This window comes from Belonocnema kinseyi, chromosome 3 (genome assembly GCF_010883055.1).
Source record: "Belonocnema kinseyi isolate 2016_QV_RU_SX_M_011 chromosome 3, B_treatae_v1, whole genome shotgun sequence".
Classification (NCBI taxonomy): Eukaryota; Metazoa; Arthropoda; class Insecta; order Hymenoptera; family Cynipidae; genus Belonocnema; species Belonocnema kinseyi.
Window position 1 is genome coordinate 74,139,563 of NC_046659.1, and position 19,436 is coordinate 74,158,998.

The 19,436-nt window shown below is 29.7% G+C and overlaps 1 protein-coding gene across 1 annotated transcript in view; it reads left to right on the forward strand.

Annotated features, from left to right (window-relative positions):
• Positions 1-18,398, forward strand: part of LOC117169875 (neprilysin-2-like) — a 37,148-nt gene extending 18,750 nt beyond the window's left edge. Inside the window, 10 exon segments of the mRNA XM_033356383.1 lie at positions 964-1,536; positions 12,920-12,979; positions 13,177-13,422; positions 13,659-13,870; positions 13,946-14,122; positions 14,204-14,685; positions 15,286-15,307; positions 17,235-17,526; positions 17,767-18,044; positions 18,174-18,398. Of these exon segments, the coding sequence (XP_033212274.1) occupies positions 964-1,536; positions 12,920-12,979; positions 13,177-13,422; positions 13,659-13,870; positions 13,946-14,122; positions 14,204-14,685; positions 15,286-15,307; positions 17,235-17,526; positions 17,767-18,044; positions 18,174-18,398 (2,567 nt within the window).
• The last annotated feature ends 1,038 nt before the right edge of the window (positions 18,399-19,436 follow it).

Below are 19,436 nucleotides of genomic sequence, written 5' to 3' on the forward strand. Positions count from 1 at the left end.
TGTATAGGACATGTAATTTTTGTTTTATTTCAAAAAAACAATATTAATCATAAAGCAGTTAAAATTCTGTAAAACAATATAAACAACAAAAAAGAATAACAAGATAAAAGTTTCTTTATCTAAGAAAAAAGCTACAAATTTGTTGTAAACTACTTATTGATAGCAAAAGTAGCTTTTGTTTTATTCGCAAAAATCAAACATTTAAATTTTCTAATTAAATTTTTGGACAAACAACACAAGTTATGAAAAAAAAATGAATAGACAAAAGTTCCTCTCGCAAAAAAGAGCTACAGATTTTTCATAAATTACTTTTTAATAGGACGCCTAATTTTTGATTTAAATCGTAATAAAAGTATAAAAAAAAAACAAATTTAATTTTCTTATTAACGATACAAAGTACGTGAAACAATTAATAAGCGAGAAATGTGTCTTTAACTTTGTTCTAAATAATTTTTAGATAGGACGAGTAGATTTTCTTTGATTCGTAAAAAAATAAGACTAAAAATAAAAAAATAATTTTTTAGAAAAACGAAAAGACAAAAGTTTGTTCGTGGTCTTATTGAAAAAATTAATGCGTGAAATTGTCATACTTCTCAGGATCGGCTTTTTATTATTTAAGGGCACCAATTAACGAGAGTAAAAATTTGTCTACGAAACACTTTATTTCTTCTAATCTAATGCTTCAATGTGATAATTTTAGTTGAATTCAATAAAGAAGCCTCATATTAGCTTATAAATCATTCAAATTATGTGTACCTATATGTCAAAATATCTAAAAGGAATAAATTTTACCTTAGACCTCGAATAATATGTTCTCCTAGATAAATTGGTGCATTTGCTCTATATATGTGATTAGACTTTACAGTTAGTCAATTGCTTTAGAACGTATTGCTTGATTTAATTTAGTCGCTTTACTTAATATTTAAACTATTGAAATGCATTTATTTCTATTTCTATTTGCAGAATTAAGTTCACAAATCGATAGTGATCATAGAACAGGTGTATCTACTTTTATTGGCCGAACTTCTTCTAAAAGACCTCATTCTCCTGAGAGCTCTAATTCTCTTGTTAGACCTCATTCTAGTGTCGGGCATCCTACACCATTTGAACTTCATCTTTCTGCCGAACTTCCTTCCACCTCCAAAATTCATGCCCCTGTAGAACTTAGTCCACCTTTCAGACTTAATCAACCCTGCAAACTTAATGCACCCTTCAGACTTCATCCTTTTTTCGGACTTCATCCTCCTTCTGGATCTCCCAGTCAGCACCAACTATCAAAAATAGGACTAAAAATGTACTATTTTCCTGCCAATAAAACGCTTCGAACGAAGAAATCACATAAAGTCTTTGAGACTATTATGCCAAACAAAGTTTATACTGTAATAGCAACATTCGATGGAAAAGTCCTTGGCCTAGTGGACGAAAAGGGTGTTTGTCGTGGAATATATAATAATCGCCAAAGACGAGTGACAGTGAACATGATAACTCAGGTTGTTAAGTTTATTACCAAAGAAGAAATGGATTATTGGCCAGTAGGCAAACCACTCAGACCACATCATTTAATCGTATAATCTAATTACCATTACCATCTACAATATTTAATAAATTTTTTTCAATCTTCCAACTACGATTGTCTGAAATTTAACATTAAACTAAAGGAAGAAAATGTTAAAAATGTAAAGCTAACATACGAGATTGTTTGTGATCCGAGGTGGGATCAAAACTTCGTAGGCATTGGGTAACAGCTTCAATCTTTTGACAATGTGGAATCAATGTGGAAAATTTTGTCATGTCGAAAATAATAGTTGGGCGACTTGATAAATTTATAATTAATAAAAAAAGTAAACACTTGCTAGTTTTTTATATTGTAATTATTAATGGGGAAAATTTTATAATGTCGAAATTATAATTGGGTAACTTAATACATTTGCAAAAGACCTAATTTTGAGATGTCAGTATTCGAAATCTGATGGTTTTTAAATTTATTTCTGAGTGACTTGACAAGTTTTTAATTTACAAAGTGAACATTCGCCAGTTTTTTAATATGGAGTTATCAATGTGCAAATTTTTTAGTATCGATATTTATATTTGGGCGAGTTGATAAGTTTGGAACTTATTAATAAATGTGCAGAACAGCTAATTCGAAATTTTAAAATTTGTAATTGGATGGTTTTTAAATGTTTTGCTGGGTAAATTGATACACTTATAACTTATAATAAAAAGTGAACGCTCGCCAGTTTTGCATAATTGGAATCATCAATGTGGAAAATTTTATAATATCGGAAATAATAATTGGGCAACTTGATAAATTTGAAATTTATAAATAAATTTACAGGAGGGATTCATTTTTTAACATTTTTTATTTTTATTTCCTTGTTTGTTGATTACAACCACCGAGGTCAGAATTGTGAGTAAAAACATTAATTTGCGAAAGGTTTTTGCGGTTCAAATGCTGTCGTCTGCTATTTGCAGGTAACTCTCTTTCGCAAAATAATATTTTCCGTAAAAATAATGATTTCCCTGACAAAAGTGTTGATTTCCCTTTTTTTTGGTAAATTTTTTCTCTTTCGTTCTCAAATACTTGTAAAAAATATATATTAAATCAGTGCCGTACCTGTTAAACAAAAATTCAAAGTCGGATTTATACAACTTTCTTAAAACCAGTTTTAACTAGTAAAAACGCGAAATTACCAGAAGCAGTTGTCAAAAAAAGTTTTAGCTAGTCTAAACGCCAAGTAACAAAGTATTTTTGTGAAAATCAATGCTACAAGAACTCTGTTGAATAATATTCTCCAAAGTACACTTCAGCTTCTCCTTGTACGATGTGGAATTTCTATTAGTGTGAACATTTTTGAAAGCTGCATCTTATTTTCTCCCTAAACTGTAAAGTAAAGTCGAAAAGTATAAAAATACGCAATATTACTAGAAAAACTTAGTACATATACATTTTACGAAATAAAATCGACATTTGAGGTCTACTTTCTTCTACATTATGTTCAAAAATATTATGTCAAATTTATATTACATTTATTTCTGTACCTCGGCCTATGACTCCTCATTTAGATATCGCAAAATAAAGTACAAATTGTATTTATCATGATTACTTAAATATATATTTAATTTTGACGATTTTAACAAAAAATATATATCCTAGCGTAAATTAGTGTAAAAAGATGTGTAGATACCTTTTTTGGTTAAACAGCTTTCGTCTTTTCATTTTTTTCATCTCTTGTGTCATTTTTTCAAAAATATAATTTCTTATTTTTATTCTTATTATTTCCGTCTATAAGAGAACCTAATCGTTCTATCTAGAAATGATAAATAACAAATTAGTAGATCCTTTTTGAATGAAAAACTTTATGCCAACAATTTTTTTCTACTGTGTTGCATTTAAAAAAATTTTATGTTTTATTCTTTAAAACAAGATGTTTGAGATCCGTTGTTTCAAGATTTAAGGAATCTATGTTCGGTTTTTCGCAGTATGTAGAAGGATGAAGAATTAATTCTTATGACTTCTTTTGATAAAACAAATTACCAGCTTTGCAGTATTAAATTTTTTTAAACAGATAAAATTCCAAATATGAAACCAAGCAACGCACGACATGGAATAATTCTGAGAAAAGAAAATAGTTGCTTCCTGAACACCCTACAAGATTTTTATAACAAATTTTTGAATTTTATATTGGAAAATCGAAAATTTAAATTTTGTTTGCATAAAAATAAGATTGAAAAATTTCTTAAAAATCACTTTTTGACAGGGTGCATGGTTTTTATTTTATTCACACAAAATAACATTAAAAGTAAGAACAATAAATTTTTTTAATAATGAAATTTTGAATTAAACAAATAACAATTTTGAATTAAGTAAAATTGAAAATAAAGAATGACGAGTTTTTTTTAAATGACACAAGCTTCGAAAAAAATTAATAGACGAAAGTTATTCAACCAAAACGCATCTACAAATTCGTTATTAATCATTTTCAGAGAGGACATGTATATTTTCTTTAAGACCTAAAAAAGTAGACTAGAAATAAAGAGATTTAAGTCTTAGAATACCAACAAAAGATACGGCAAAAATGATTTGACAAAAGTTGTGCTACCAGAAAGGGTCAACAAATTTTGGTATCAACTATTGTTATAAGGATACATTAGAAATTAAAAATTAACTTCTAGGGCAATCGACGCAAGTTGCTGTGAAACGTCTAATAAAAAAATTGTTTTGTATGGAATGTGCACTTTTTAAATTATAAATACAAGATAATGAAAGTAGGTCTGCTTTAATACCATAACATATTATAATTGCAAATTATAAGAATATGTTCGTCAAAGTGGAAAGAGCTGTAACAAAAGAGAATTCACAATCAGCAAATCACAGTTGTCAATAATTTGACCTTCATGCTTAAATATCTGTGCACAAATTCGAGCGAAGTACAAAGGTTGAGCGCGAAGCGCGAGAACCAACACACGCGCGCTCTAGTCAGCAGACAGACATTTGAGTTTAAGCTTGTATATTTCTGCGATAACCTATCAGTATTCACATCTTAATTTTATTTTAAATTTCCTAATGCTTCAACATTTTTTAAATTTGGTATTTTCGGTAAATATTTGTAATTTTCTAAAATAATTTAGTAAAAATTAAAAGTGTTTTTATGATATCAAACACTCATATAGCAAATTTGTTAATTCTTAGATTTTTACTAATTTATTATTTAAACTTAATTGTTCATTTCTATATTTTTCTACAAAAAAATAAAAGATAAAACAAACTATTTTTATTTAATTATATTTTTGTACAAAACAGTACATGTTTCCAGCGAGCTTCAATAGGTTTAATTAAAATGGATGCAAATTTTGTTTTGATCAGTTTTTCGGTGACTATTAATAGTATATAAAACAACTTGCTGTGATATTGTAGCTAATTTTTTCTCGATATATCTCAAGAGTACAAGAAAAAAGGAAAGAATTAGGAATTTTTTGTTTGTATTATTTTGAAAACATTTTTCATTTTCTCGTTCAATGTATATGAATTCACCCCATTACACAAATCTCTGGTTACGTTCTTGTGGATATCAAACCATATTTGCAGAAATTAAAAATTTAATGAAATTCCGAAGAAAAAATCGTATCAAAACTTATAAAAAACGTAGAGGAATCGTTATATTATAAAAATATGGATTTCTTGAAAACGGCTTAGTGGAACCTCTGTAGAATGTTTTGAAGAGAAAAAAATTGATGACAGCATTGTGGCACAAAAAAAATAAATTCAGTAGGTAACGTTTGGAAAATTAAAATATTCTATATTCTAGTAGACATTTCCGCAAAAAACTAGTTAAGATTGGAGGGTAAATAGTTTTAGGAAAATGAATTATCACCTAAAAACCTATTCAAACAAATTTTGAACCTATTTTATCTGAATACCATAGAATTAAAAGAACCTTCAAATATTGTATAAAATTTATTAAAAATATTATTTTCATCTCCTCTACGCTGACTTCATAGTACAAACGAATGTGATTTAAAACTTACGAAATTTTTTTATGTATGAATAATAGTCATATACAAATATAGTAAGGAGTTATCCACAAATTACGTAAAGAGAATTTATTGAGGAATCATCAGTACCTCTATAGTCGTAAAGTAATTTAATTTTTCTACATACTCGAAACAGTGGCAAGTTTTAAAAACAAGATACATGTTTAAATATTTTTTCAAAATCAGTTAACATGGTGGAGCCTCAAATAAATGTCAAGGTTATCTTAAGTTATTAAAGCTGCTGTATGTCGCCTTAACATACGAATTTACTTACTCTGTAGTCCGACATGGCAGCTTAAGTGACTGTGTAAGAAAGAGGCTGTATTTGTTAAGATAAAGTCAATTGTACCTATTTTTTAAATGAATCGTTTAAATTATACTTGTTTTTTTCAAGTCTGTAAAAATTTGACTCGATGATTTGGCAGATATTATCACAAATAATAGTACCCAATTTAATGCTCAGTGAAGTTCGCCGTTCTATCAGTTCAGTAATATTCGAAAAAAATGATTAAAATGCTAGTTTTAATTTTTCATCTTCTCTTCTATAGTTTTTATAATTGCGAAAATCTCAATGCCACACGTGAGGATACTTTGCAAGTTTCAACAGGTAAGTTTTTATTAATACTTATTATTTTTATCTATATTAGTTCTTATCAAGCTAGATTACAAAATAAATCTTTTCCACAATTTGCCGCTTATTTTAAATCTCTTGCCATTAAAAAAACATATTCTTATTTCTTTCTCTTTTCTTTATTGGAAAACGTAAGATTTGTTTATTTTTCGCCGGCATAATTGCCAGTTCTTAATTATTTTCCGTCATATTTGTCCCAGTTTCACTTTTCTATTTTGGCATATTTTTCTCTTCAAGAGACATAGTGTAGTATATACTTGACCTCATTTCATTCAAAAACTCTCCTTGGGTCCAACCCCAAACCCTTTTCCAACAGCATCAACGTACGGATGCAAATTTCTAATTCGCCAGAATTGAATGTTGCGTGTCCCGATAATATTTTTGAAAAATATTTTAAAAGATGTGCGTGCATTGGACCTTATCATTGCATTTAAGAGCAAAATTTCCAGCAAAAAAGTTAAAGCAGAAAAAATTCTGAGAAATTTAAAGAAACAAAATATTCTATTCAAGTTATAATCTTTCAAGAGTAATAGGATTTTTTTTCAAGGTCACTTCAAATAAAATGCGGAACTTTGTATCCGTACTTTAGAACCTATTAATTTATCAATAAAATTTTCTAAATATTAATTAAAGCAGAAATATTTTTCATTAGTTCCACAAAAAACAATGATAAAATGCTCTTGTTATTCTTTAGAAATGCACATCTTATACTTTGCGTTAACAAATTAAATTGTTCAAGAAATGCTTAAATAATATCTTAAAAAATATTATTCTTGTGTACATATTATGGAATTTTTAGTGAAGTTTACTTCCACAATATTCGTGGTTGACAGTAAATGAAGGAAAAATGATCAATTAACCGATTTTACATTGTCTATTCATTATTAGTGTATTAGTATTTCGAAATTTTATTATTTTATGTTTAACATTTAAGACATCTAAGAGCTACACTGAAATGCAAAAGTTTTAGGCCATCTCTTTTTTCTGACTAAACAAATTCTCTAAATTTTAATTATACAAGAGCTAAAAATATTCTCTCTTAAAGGTTGATTGTTTTCGAAATTCTGTATAAAACAAGCTTAGCGTGAAGCCAATTTGTTTCGTTTTAAGTAGATATTAAAAAAATAGTGCAAATTTCAACGTTTTCTTAAATCTTCAGTAACGTCCGAAATAGCCAACATTTTTCAATGTCATTGGGATCATTTTGAAGCTTTTTTTCACCGTATCAGAAAAGCTTATGAGCATGTATCGTAAAAATTTTCTTTTTGAATCGCAAGAACTTAAAGTTGTAACAAAAAGTTGCAAAAATTGCAATATTATTTTTGTTAACAAAAATATTTTTGTAAAATATATGGAACATATAATCATGAAGTTTCTATGTAATTTCCTCAAAATATATATTTATTTAACTTTCATTATAATTTGCCTACAGATAAGATGTTTTCAAATTTCTCCAACTTTTTTGTTACACCTTCAAGGTCTTGTAATTCAACAAGAAAATTTCCACGATTTATATTCATAAGTATATATTTATTCCGCCATAAAAAAAGAGGTGGCCTAAAACTTTTGCACGGCAGTGTATTCTTCAAGGACAAAATAATGATTGCTAAATGTTGATAGTAAACAAATAAATAGACAAATAAAGATTTCTAAAGTCCTTTATTTCTTTCTCGGCACGGTAAGTAGATAAGGTACACAAGAATAGTTGTTGACAAATATTTTCAGAACGTCGCTTGTTTTTATGTAATTAGTTCTTTTTAATGAATCTATTGATTTATTAAAAAAGGTCAAACACTTTTTGTTATTTCTCATACTGAAACAATTATTATTTGATTAAATAATTGTTATAAATTTTTTTGTACAGACATATTCTTCTGAATGGAATAGGTTAAAGTTTCATGGTCATTGGCTCTGACAAACGGGTGGAAAATTTCTGGAAATTACGTCTACTTTAATCAATATTCCGAACTTTTTTTCGTAGAATTAACAGGTTCCAAAGTACAGATGTAAACTTTAGAATTTGATTTTTCAATCAATTGAAAAAATCTTGTCACTTTGAAAGATATTAACTGAGCACCTATATTGAAGATAGAAGGTTATATATATATCTATCCATATCTATCCATATCTACAGGCACCGAGCAACACAGCGCTGAACAACAAATGCTCTAATAGTTAAAAAAATGGGTTTACGAAAAAACAAAAAAATACACATCTAGATTTTTTCGAGAGGAATGCATTGGTGCACTTTGTTTCTCGATCCGATGCATACTTTGTTTATAATAATTGCAGAAATATAACAAATAGCGTAATTGTTTAAAAAGTTGTTTAAACAAAAAAACAAAAAATGCACATCGAGATATTTCCGAGAAGAATCGAGAGGTGTTTTTACTTTTTCGATGTGACTCTTAGTTTTTTTTTATATTAATTACACAACTTTGAAATCCATATCTACAGGCACGGAGCAGCACAGCGCTGAACAACAAATGCTCTAATTGTTTCAAAAATGCGTTTACGAAAAAACAAAAAAATGCACTTCTAGATTTTTTCGAGAGAAATGCATCGGTGTACTTTGTTTCTCGATCCGATGCATACTTTGTTTATAACAATTGCAGAAAGATAACAAATAGCGTAATTGTTTAAAAAATTGTTTAAACAAAAAAAATGCACATCTAGATTTTTTCGAGAGAAATGCATCGGTGTACTTTGTTTCTCGATCCGATGCATACTTTGTTTATAACAATTGCAGAAAGATAACAAATAGCGTAATTGTTTAAAAAGTTGTTTAAACAAAAAAACAAAAAATGCACATCGAGATATTTCCGAGACGAATCGAGAGGTGTTTTTACTTTTTCGATGTGACTCTTAGTTTTTTTTATATTAATTACACAACTTTGAAATCTATATCTACAGGCACGGAGCAACACAGCGCTGAACAACAAATGCTCTAATTGTTTAAAAAATGCGTTTACGAAAAAACAAAAAAATGCACTTCTAGATTTTTTCGAGAGGAATGCATTGGTGGACTCTGTTTTTCGATCCGATGCATACTTTGTTTATAACAATTGCAGAAAAATAACAAGTAGCGTAAATGTTTAAAAAATTGTTTAAACAAAAAAACAAAAAATGCACATCGAGATTTTTCCCATACGAATTAAGAGGTGTTTTTACTTTTTCGATGTGACTCTTAGTTTTTTTTATATTAATTACACAACTTTGAAATCCATATCTACAGGCACGCAGCAACACAGCGCTGAACAACAAATGCTCTAATTGTTTAAAAAATGCGTTTACGAAAAAACAAAAAAATGCACATCTAGATTTTTTCGAGAGAAATGCATTGGTGGACTCTTTTTTTCGATCCGATGCATACTTTGTTTATAACAATTGCAGAAAAATAACAAATAGCGTAAATGTTTAAAAAATTGTTTAAACAAAAAAACAAAAAATGCACATCGAGATTTTTCCGAGACGAATTGAGAGGTGTTTTTACTTTTTCGATGTGACTCTCATTTTTTTTTTATATTAATTACAAAACTTTGAAATCCATATCTACAGGCACGCAGCAACACAGCGCTGAACAACAAATGCTCTAATTGTTTAAAAATTGGGTTTACGAAAAAACAAAAAAATGCACATCTAGATTTTTTCGAGAGAAATGCATTGGTGGACTCTGTTTTTCGATCCGATGCATACTTTGTTTATAACAATTGCAGAAAAATAACAAATAGCGTAAATGTTTAAAAAATTGTTTAAACAAAAAAACAAAAAATGCACATCGAGATTTTTCCGAGACGAATTGAGAGGTGTTTTTACTTTTTCGATGTGACTCTCATTTTTTTTATATTAATTACAAAACTTTGAAATCCATATCTACAGGCACGCAGCAACACAGCGCTGAACAACAAATGCTCTAATTGTTTAAAAAATGGGTTTACGAAAAAACAAAAAAACGCACATCTAGATTTTTTCGAGAAGAATGCATCGGTGCACTTTGTTTTTCGATCCGATGCATACTTTGTTTATAACAATTGCAGAAATATAACAAATAGCGTAAATGTTTAAAAAAATGTTTAAACAAAAAAACAAAAAATGCACATCGAGATATTTCCGAGACGAATCGAGAGGTGTTTTTACTTTTTTGATGTGACTCTTAGTTTTTTTTATATTAATTACACAACTTTGAAATCCATATCTGTGGCGAACTTCAACGTCGCGTTTAACTTCCAATTTATTAAAATTTATATATTCAGAATCTACTTGGCTATTTTAATGATCAGTTCAGAAAACATAAAAGAATTATTGTTATTTGCAATAATAATAATGATAATAATATATTAAAGAGTCCTGTATTGCTAATATTCAAATCTACAAAATTAATCAATTAGAAAAATCGTTTCAAATTACATTCCTTTGAATTACATGCCTTAATAATGGAATAATTTAGATTTTTATTTTAATTCAAGAATTTTTTATTGTAACTCTTTAAATTGGTAAAAATTTGAATTGCCGATCTTCAAAGTGAAATATTTCCTCATATAAAACATTTAGAGTTAAAAACATTGAATTAAATATTTATAATTAAAAATGTTAAAAGTTGAATGATTTACAATTGAAAATTCTGCAATTATGATCATTAACATTTGAAATTTCATCAATTTGGGAGATTTAGAATTGAAGTTTCTTGACTTCTGATCTTTAAAATCATCACAATTCAAGAATTTTTATTTATAAAACTTTCAAAATCGAGGCAATGTTATGTGGGTCACGTGAGCAGATCGTACCTTACAGACACTTTTTTTATTTCCTTACTTGTTTTTACACAAAGCGCTCCATCGGGATAAAAAAATTGCGATAATAAATAAGAAGCACTAAGAAAGGTGTAACTGGCCCAAAAGTTTCTTAATTATGTAAATTATAAAAAAAGTTTCTTTTTTGTTTACAATTTTTGTTCTCATAAATATTAAAATATAGGACCAGTCCAACCATTTTTAGTGCTTCTATTTATTATCTAAAATTTTATACTCGATGTTAGGCTTCGTCTGAAAATAAATTAGCAAATAAAAAAAGTGTCGGTAAGGTAAGAATCTGGTATACCTGACTCACTGGTCACATGGACTTCAAGAGTTTTAAATTGTACATCTTCAGAATTGAAGAGTGTAAAATTCAAATCTTGACAACTAAATAATTTTCAATTATAAGTAATCAAAATTGAATGATTGTAAACCAATTTTAAATTAAATACCTTAAAAATATTATTATTTTAAGTTGAATAAATTTTAATTGCAAATTTTTGATAGTCAAGAATTTTCAGTTTCGTTCTACAAATTTGTAGAACTTTGAATTTAAAATATAATATAATAATAAATATAATAACTTATAAAATTATGCAAATTTTAGGCTTTACGTTATTTTACATTATCGTGGATTTAAGATACAAATTTTATCAATTTATAAAATTTAAAATGAAAAACTCTTGACTTTTGATACTAAAAATTATCACAATTTATGAACTTTTATTAATACATCTTTCAGAATTAATGAGCTTCTTACTATAAAACTTCAAAATTGGAAAGTATTAAATTGCAAATCGTTAAAATTAAAGAATTCTACATTGTAAGTATTTAAAATTAAACAGTTCAATATTTTAAAAATGTTGTAACTCTTCAAATTTGTAAAACTTTGAATTGCAAATCTTTAAAAATTAAGAAGTTCTTAATTTTCAAAATCTACAATTGAAAAATAAAAAAATGATTGCTAGAAATATTAAAAGGCTGTGTCTAGTCGTCCAGAAAATTCGTACCAACTAGCCAAGTTTATGAAAACTATTTGATTACTCATTCTGAATTCAGGGACAAGTTATTTCGATATTGACAATATGTAATACTTAATAATAATTAAGTTTTATCGTGGAAAAATAATTTCTAATAATTTCAATATTTTACGTTTTTCTGCCATGCATGACATTTTCTCAAATTACGACAGGCCTGTTTTTAAGGTCCGTAATTTGAAGAGAACCGTAATTACTAGTTACGGCATTTTTCAGAATTTCAGCATTGCATTCAACACCGTTAACTGCATTTTCAAAACTTAATTAACATTTTTTTTTAATGTTGCTAAAATAAAAAGAATTTGTGAAAATCAGTTAAGAAAATCTGCAAAAATTTAAGAAAATGAATTAGAATCCGCGATAAAACAAAATAAAGATTTGATCAGTTCCCGATTGATGGCGAAATGAAAAATATTTACAGTATGCAACCGTTATCACGTTATAATATAAAAGATCTTCATTAATTATAATAGTCAAACCTTTTAGATGTTTCGAGACAAAAAGTGAGTTCTGTATAAAAAGTCTCTATTTAACTCATACTACAGGTTCCTTTTAAAACCATTTATCATTTTTGGTTCCTTTTTAAAAAGAGAGTTTCATTCTTGTTGCAGCTTCACTGTAACAAAAATTGGTTCTAAAAGAAAACCCAATTTTTTTCTGTGTCTTACAAAACTAGATTAAACTTCCATCTGTCACAAAGATCAAAATTTAGTTTTCTATTGCGGCATATTTTGTCGGAGATAACAGTAAAGCAAAAATAAAATCCGGAAAAACATACCGTAACAGGAAAAAAAATTCGAAATATTTTGCCTGATATACCTAGCATAAAACTATTCTCTCACCCCTAAATTTAATACTATGTAAGTGATGCTCATTTGTGAATAAAATGTATCATTTTTATTAATTTTATATTTCAAATATTACAGGAGTAGAAACAGAACCAATTTCCAATGACATCTGCATAACTCCATCATGCCAAGAAGCAGGTTCGTCAATTATCCTAAATTTAATTGTGTGTATTACATCTCAAGTATAGCTAATTAAATTAATTAAAGTTAATAGAATATAAATTATAGAAGAGTACAAATAACAAGAAAAACTGAACTTTACACACATTAGATTAATAAAATTTACATGTGATTTTGAATCGGAACTTAGAAATAGAGATTATTTTATTTGTAAGCCATTCAGATCCAGAAAGATATGGACCCCACGGTATCACCATGCGATAACTTTTATGAATTCGCCTGTGGAAACTTTTTGAAGACTACAGTAATTCCTAAAGATGATGCAATTGCAGACAAATTCAATCTGGTGATTAAAGAACTTGAACCGAAATTAAGGAATGTTATCGGAGAGGAAATTAAAGACAATGAACCAAAAGCATTTGTAGTTGCAAAGAACTTTTATCAAGCTTGTATGAACAAAGGTGAGACATTTTAAGAAAATATTAATAAATAATATCAAATACATTAATCAAATACAAGATGTTATTTATAAGACACGCCTTAATTAGGTCTTCTAGTTTTTATGTACATATTATATCAGGAAAGATGAAAAAACTGTACCCTATATATGAAAATATTTATCTCTACGAGTTTTAACAAATAAGCCTCTTGTGTTAAGTTCTGGAGCTTGAATATACTTATTATTAATTTTTTCTAGCTACCATTAATGCCAAGGGTTTAAGCCCAGCGATCGACACCTTAAAGCAATTAGGAGGTTGGCCAGTCATCGAAGGTGAGAACTGGCTAGATGAAGACTTTGAATGGAAAGTATCAGTCTACAAATTCAGAAAAGTAGGATTTTCAGTTAATTACTTCATTCACTTTGATGTTGTGGAAGATCCGAAGAACAGTACGAAACGAATAATTGAAGTAAGTAGTCATTTATTTCAATTTGGATTTTATTGGTTCAAATTTAGATGTTATTCTACCAGAACATTTTTCCAGATTGACCAAGCATCTCTCGGCCTGCCTCGTGAATATTTAATAAAAGGTTTAAGTGATAAGATCGTCAGTGCGTACTATAGTTACATGGTCGATATAGCGGTTATTTTTGGTGCTAACCGAACAGATGCCGAAACTGAATTGACTGAATCACTCGAATTCGAAATGAAACTCGCCAATGCAAGTATCCGATTATATAAGAAACGTCTGAACTAAAATATCAATTTTACAATGTCTAATAAAACTTCTTACAATTTCCAGATATCTCTTCCAAAGGAAGAACGACGAAACCATACTGCTCTCTACAATCCAATAACTGTGAAAGAGCTCACTGAGAATTATATGTCTATTCCTTGGAAGGAATACATTAACAATATTCTTAAGCCAAACGTCGAGGTTGGTGAAGACGAATTGGTGACACTAAATGTACCATCCTACTTGAAGGAATTCGAAAAGCTGATAAAGAAAATCCCAAAGAGGGTTCAAGCCAATTATATTATGTGGAGAGTCGCTAGTGAAATGATCAATTATCTCAGCGATGATATTCGTAGGCGAGAATTAAAGTACTTAACCGAGATCAGTGGCAAAGCTGAAAGGAAAACTAGATGGAGGGAGTGCATAGATCAAAAAGATCTAACCTATGGAACTCTAGGATTGAGCGTCGGTGCACTCTATGTCAGGAAATATTTCATTGAAGATTCCAAGAAAAGTGTAGTCGAGATGGTCACCGATATTCGCCAGGAGTTAAAAAAAAATCATAAAGAAGGTGAGTCAATCATTGGTTAAGTCTTGGCTAATTAGACGATAACGCAAATAATTCTTTCACCAATTGTGAAATTCTTCCACTAACTGTCAGCTAATGTCAGTCGATTCCTTTCTATCTTATTCGTCCCTTTCAGTTTAGTCATTATTCTCTGCAAACCATTATGTAATTCTATCGCTACAATCTCATCATCCGCAAACGTCAAACTTCTCATACGATAAGAAGATGCTGAAGAAGGAGAGACACTAATCTGTATAAGAATCCTATCATTCTTATGAACTTTGCTCTGGATCTTTCTAAACGTGCCCATTACGTTAAACAAATCAAAAGATTTCTATTTTCCCATAACTTTCACATCACGCCTTTCTTTTATAATACCAAACTGAATCCTTTCAGACTTAGATATTTGTAATGTAATAATGAGGATGAGATATCAAACAGAATATGGCCAAAGAGTGGAACTCTTTCGATATAAACATGTCTTCATTTATTTCAAGTACCGGTGTCGGTTTCATAAGAACGAAAATAGATTTTTATTATTCCGTGATTCTTGAATTAGGTATGCTGGCGATTTCTAAAGGACGTCTAAAGTTCTTCAATCGGTCTGAATTTAAATCGATAAAATAGAGGGTAAAAATTCTGTATTAAATTCAATTATAATTGATTCTGATAAAAGTTTTTCTAGGTTTGGTCTGTACTAATCTAAAAGATTAAATGCGCCGCTGATAACTCAGGAACTAAAATCAGTTATTACAGAGAGGGATAGGCTATATAGATTGTCGTAGCAGTCCCGGGACGGTTAAATATTTCCTCAGGAAATATACATTTTTCAGGGAGGTCAAGGTCATTCTTAAAGTAAGCTTTCAACGAAGAATTTAATAATGACCTTTATTTTGCTCTTGACGATGCCCTTCAAAGTTTCTGCAAGGTCAACTTTAACAAAAATGGAAACTTCCTTTTTTTAAATCGTAGATTGATAAAGCGGGACATTTCATGTTCAAATATTCACCCAAGTCATAGTTTCATTGTAAACTTGAAGGACATTTAAACTAAAATAAGGTTTGCATACCTCTAGTTCATGGTCAAATTAAGTCTATGATCTGAATAGATATACGAACGTAAAATTTAGATCTTTGTCGATAGCCGATGTATAACAGGGGTTTCCAATGGTAAAATTTGACTTTAAAATGATCTTGAAGGTCATCGACAAGGTCATGCTCAAGTTCACTAGTAAGTACGCCTTTTTAGAATCATTAACTTTGCTCGATACGAAAAAAATGGTTCAAAGCTTTTATTTCCAGGGGTGTGCTGACCTTGCTCATGTTTTAATGAACTTAGAGTGACATTTAAGATTTTTTCAAGGTCAAAAAAATGGAAATCTCCTTTTTTACATCGGTAATAGATAGAGCTGTATATTTTATGTTTGAATATGTATTCAGGTCATACGTTTAATTTGACCTTGACCTACTGGTAGGCAGACCTTGTTCAAGTTTAAATGTTCTTAGAGTGACTATTAAGGTTGCAACGTACCTGTGACCTGGGTACATATTTGAACGTGAACTGTCCTGCTCTGTCGATTTCCGATGTAAGAAGGGGGTTTCCATTAATAAAAAAGTTGACCTTGAAAGAATCTTGCTAAAAATGGAGATCACCAGTTAATTCTTCGTTGGAAGTTCCTTCAAGAATGACCTTGACCTCCCTGAAAAAAGTACCTGAGGAAATATTCAGCCATTCTGAGATTGTTGTGATACCCTGTATAAAGCTGCTACGCGCAATTAATTCTGATTATTTTATGTCGAAGTCTCGCATCTTGGCGAAAATCAATGTCCTTACTTGCCTTAGGAGTGTATTCCGTAAAACAATCCTCACCAACTTTAAACAGAATTAAGGTTCTTAGCAAATTTCTGTAGAAGACTTCAATGTCTATTGCCATTCTGTCTTAAATATATCCTCTTGATATTGTCATCTGTCTCCTAATTTTATCTCTTTTTTTAGATGAATGTTGTAAGGCTATTGTGACTACCACAACAAATTTGGTAACCTTGATGGTATATTTATTAGCCAGGTTGGAAGCGGTATTAAGGTCAGCTCTACTTGCTTACTCAGTTAAAATTTCCAATCATTTGATCGAATACTGTACATTTCCTGCCTTTAAAAAAAATCGATTATTCGGCCTATATTTTTGGATTAAACACGGTTTTTCTAACTGATTCTAGGCCTCTATTTCTATTATGCGTGCCCTTTAATGTTTTTAAGAAAATGATATCAGAACAATTGATTAAATACTTTGAATCTAACAATCAGTATGGTATATACCAAACATGTTGTAAGCAAGGCTACGACATCCGGACTGCTCTGTTAAGAACCACCAATGATACAAAGTATGCTCTTGAATGGTAGATGATCATCTTGTTGGTTCCCTTTGATTAAGAAGTTCCTGAAGAAAGAAAAATTCCTTATATTATAACCAAAAATATCAGCCTCTGATGCATCTGAACCATCTTTCAAAGAATTGATGATGATTTGCAGGTAGAGTGGATGGACGAGAAAACAAAGGAGAGTGCTTTAGAAAAAGCTGACTCCATGGGCATTCATATTGCCTATCCAGATGAACTTCTAGACGACAAGAAACTTGAAAAATTCTACGAAAATTTGGAAATTAATCCGGATGATTATCTTCAAGCCATTTTGAATCTGACTCTTTTCGAAACTGAATATACCTTCGGGCAGTTACGGAAACCTGTAAACAAATCGGACTGGATCACTCATGCTAAAGCTGCCATCGTGAATGCCTACTATTCTCCATTCGAGAATAGTATTCGTAAGTATAATTTTTTCCATTTTTTTTTGTAATTCAACCGATTAAACTAGTTTACCCTAAAATATACAATCAGGGGTTATGCAAGTCTGTTAAATTTACCACTTTTGATTGAATTCCATTTTAAATTTTCAGCCTCAAAGCACATTGAAACTAATAAAAAATGGGATTAACTTTCTATTTCATTAAAAATTGGGATCGTATTAGTTTGTGAATGTTTCATTGATAATTAAATTTCTTTAGAATTGCCGGCCGGAATTTTACAGGCCGCTTTCTTCAATAATGACAGACCTCGATACATGAACTACGGTGCGATTGGCTTTTTTATTGGACACGAATTAACTCACGGTTTCGATGATAGGGGTCGTCAGTTTGACAAGGATGGAAACCTCGTAGATTGGTGGGAACCAGCAACCAAAACGAAATACCTTGAAAAAGCTAAGTGTATCATTGAACAGTATGGAAATTATACTGCTGAAGAAGTAGGTTTGAACGTAGGTTTCAATTACCTGAAATTCTAGGTACTATTTTAATCCAAACAGTAGTAGTGAATTAGTTATTTGTTATTAATGATTAGCTGCAATGTTTATTATAAAAAAAATTACTTATACACAAATTAATTAACAAATATCTACTGATTAAATTTATAGAGTTTGGAATTCATAATTACGTATGAATTTTGGATCAGTGCAGCTCAAGCTTGGTGTAGCAAATACAGACCAGAGATTTTGAAACGAATCATCATAACTAATCTTCACAGTCCATCAGAATTCAGAGTCCAAGGCCCATTCTCCAACAGGCCCGAATTTTCGAAAGACTTTAACTGCTCTGCAGATGCCAAGATGAATCCTAAGAATAAATGTTCTGTTTGGTAAATCTATTCTCGAAACAAAAATTCATGCTTGAAAATTTTTTGGAACTTTCGGAAAATCTATTTTTGTGATGTACCGTAAGATGGGGCTAGTTCACTGGATATGACCATGTGCAAATTTTCTTTTACTAAGAGGGCTTCAGGATCACTCTATAACTTCAATCACAACGAGTAATTGAACACGCTCATTCTCGGCGACAAGCCACCTAAATTGACATGTATTTTTCAGCAGTTTTCCTCTCGCTTGGCCAAATGTTAAGATAAATGAGAGTATTTCTAATAAACTCGGATGCAGCCGCTGGTTATCACCGGTTGTCATTTAATTCTTGCAGTGATTCTAAGGTAATTTGAGTAAACAAATATTCATAAGGCATTACCCAGTAAAGTGGAGTCGTCTGGCGGTACATGTACTCATGCTGCATAGAGGAGTGCTTCCACTGTACTTCCCAATGTGAAAAATGTGTCATGAGAGTTGAAAACCACCGTGTGGCGTCGCTATTAGTAACTTTATTCTATAAAATCATGTATACAAATTGCAAAAAAATATGAAAAAATCTTAAAAATCATTAGTTCTTTACAGCGTATACTCAAGTAGTAAATGAGGCTTATGCACTTACTCACTATTTTGTTTAATGTAGGGAAAGGCGGCATAATTGACATAATTGAAAAAATGCATGAATATTCAGAATTTATAGAATGTAATAAAAAATAAATCACGAATACACAAATAAATAAAAAAATGGCCGAAAAAGTATATTATTATCGATTTCTAAAATTTCGCAAATTTCAAATATCGATAAGATTTTCAATCAACAAAAAATAAAATCCTAAATTTAGAAATATTCGAAACTAAAATTCACCGACTTCGAGGCAGAATTATAAAATAAAGGAGTGATTGAATTCCACACAATTATTTCAATTTTCCCAAATTTGGAACCGTTTAACATAGTTAATTGATTATTAATTTATGAGCTATTAATGACATTATAAATAAGGAAAACAATTTAATTAGTGGGTTCCGAACCACTAAGAGCAACAGCTT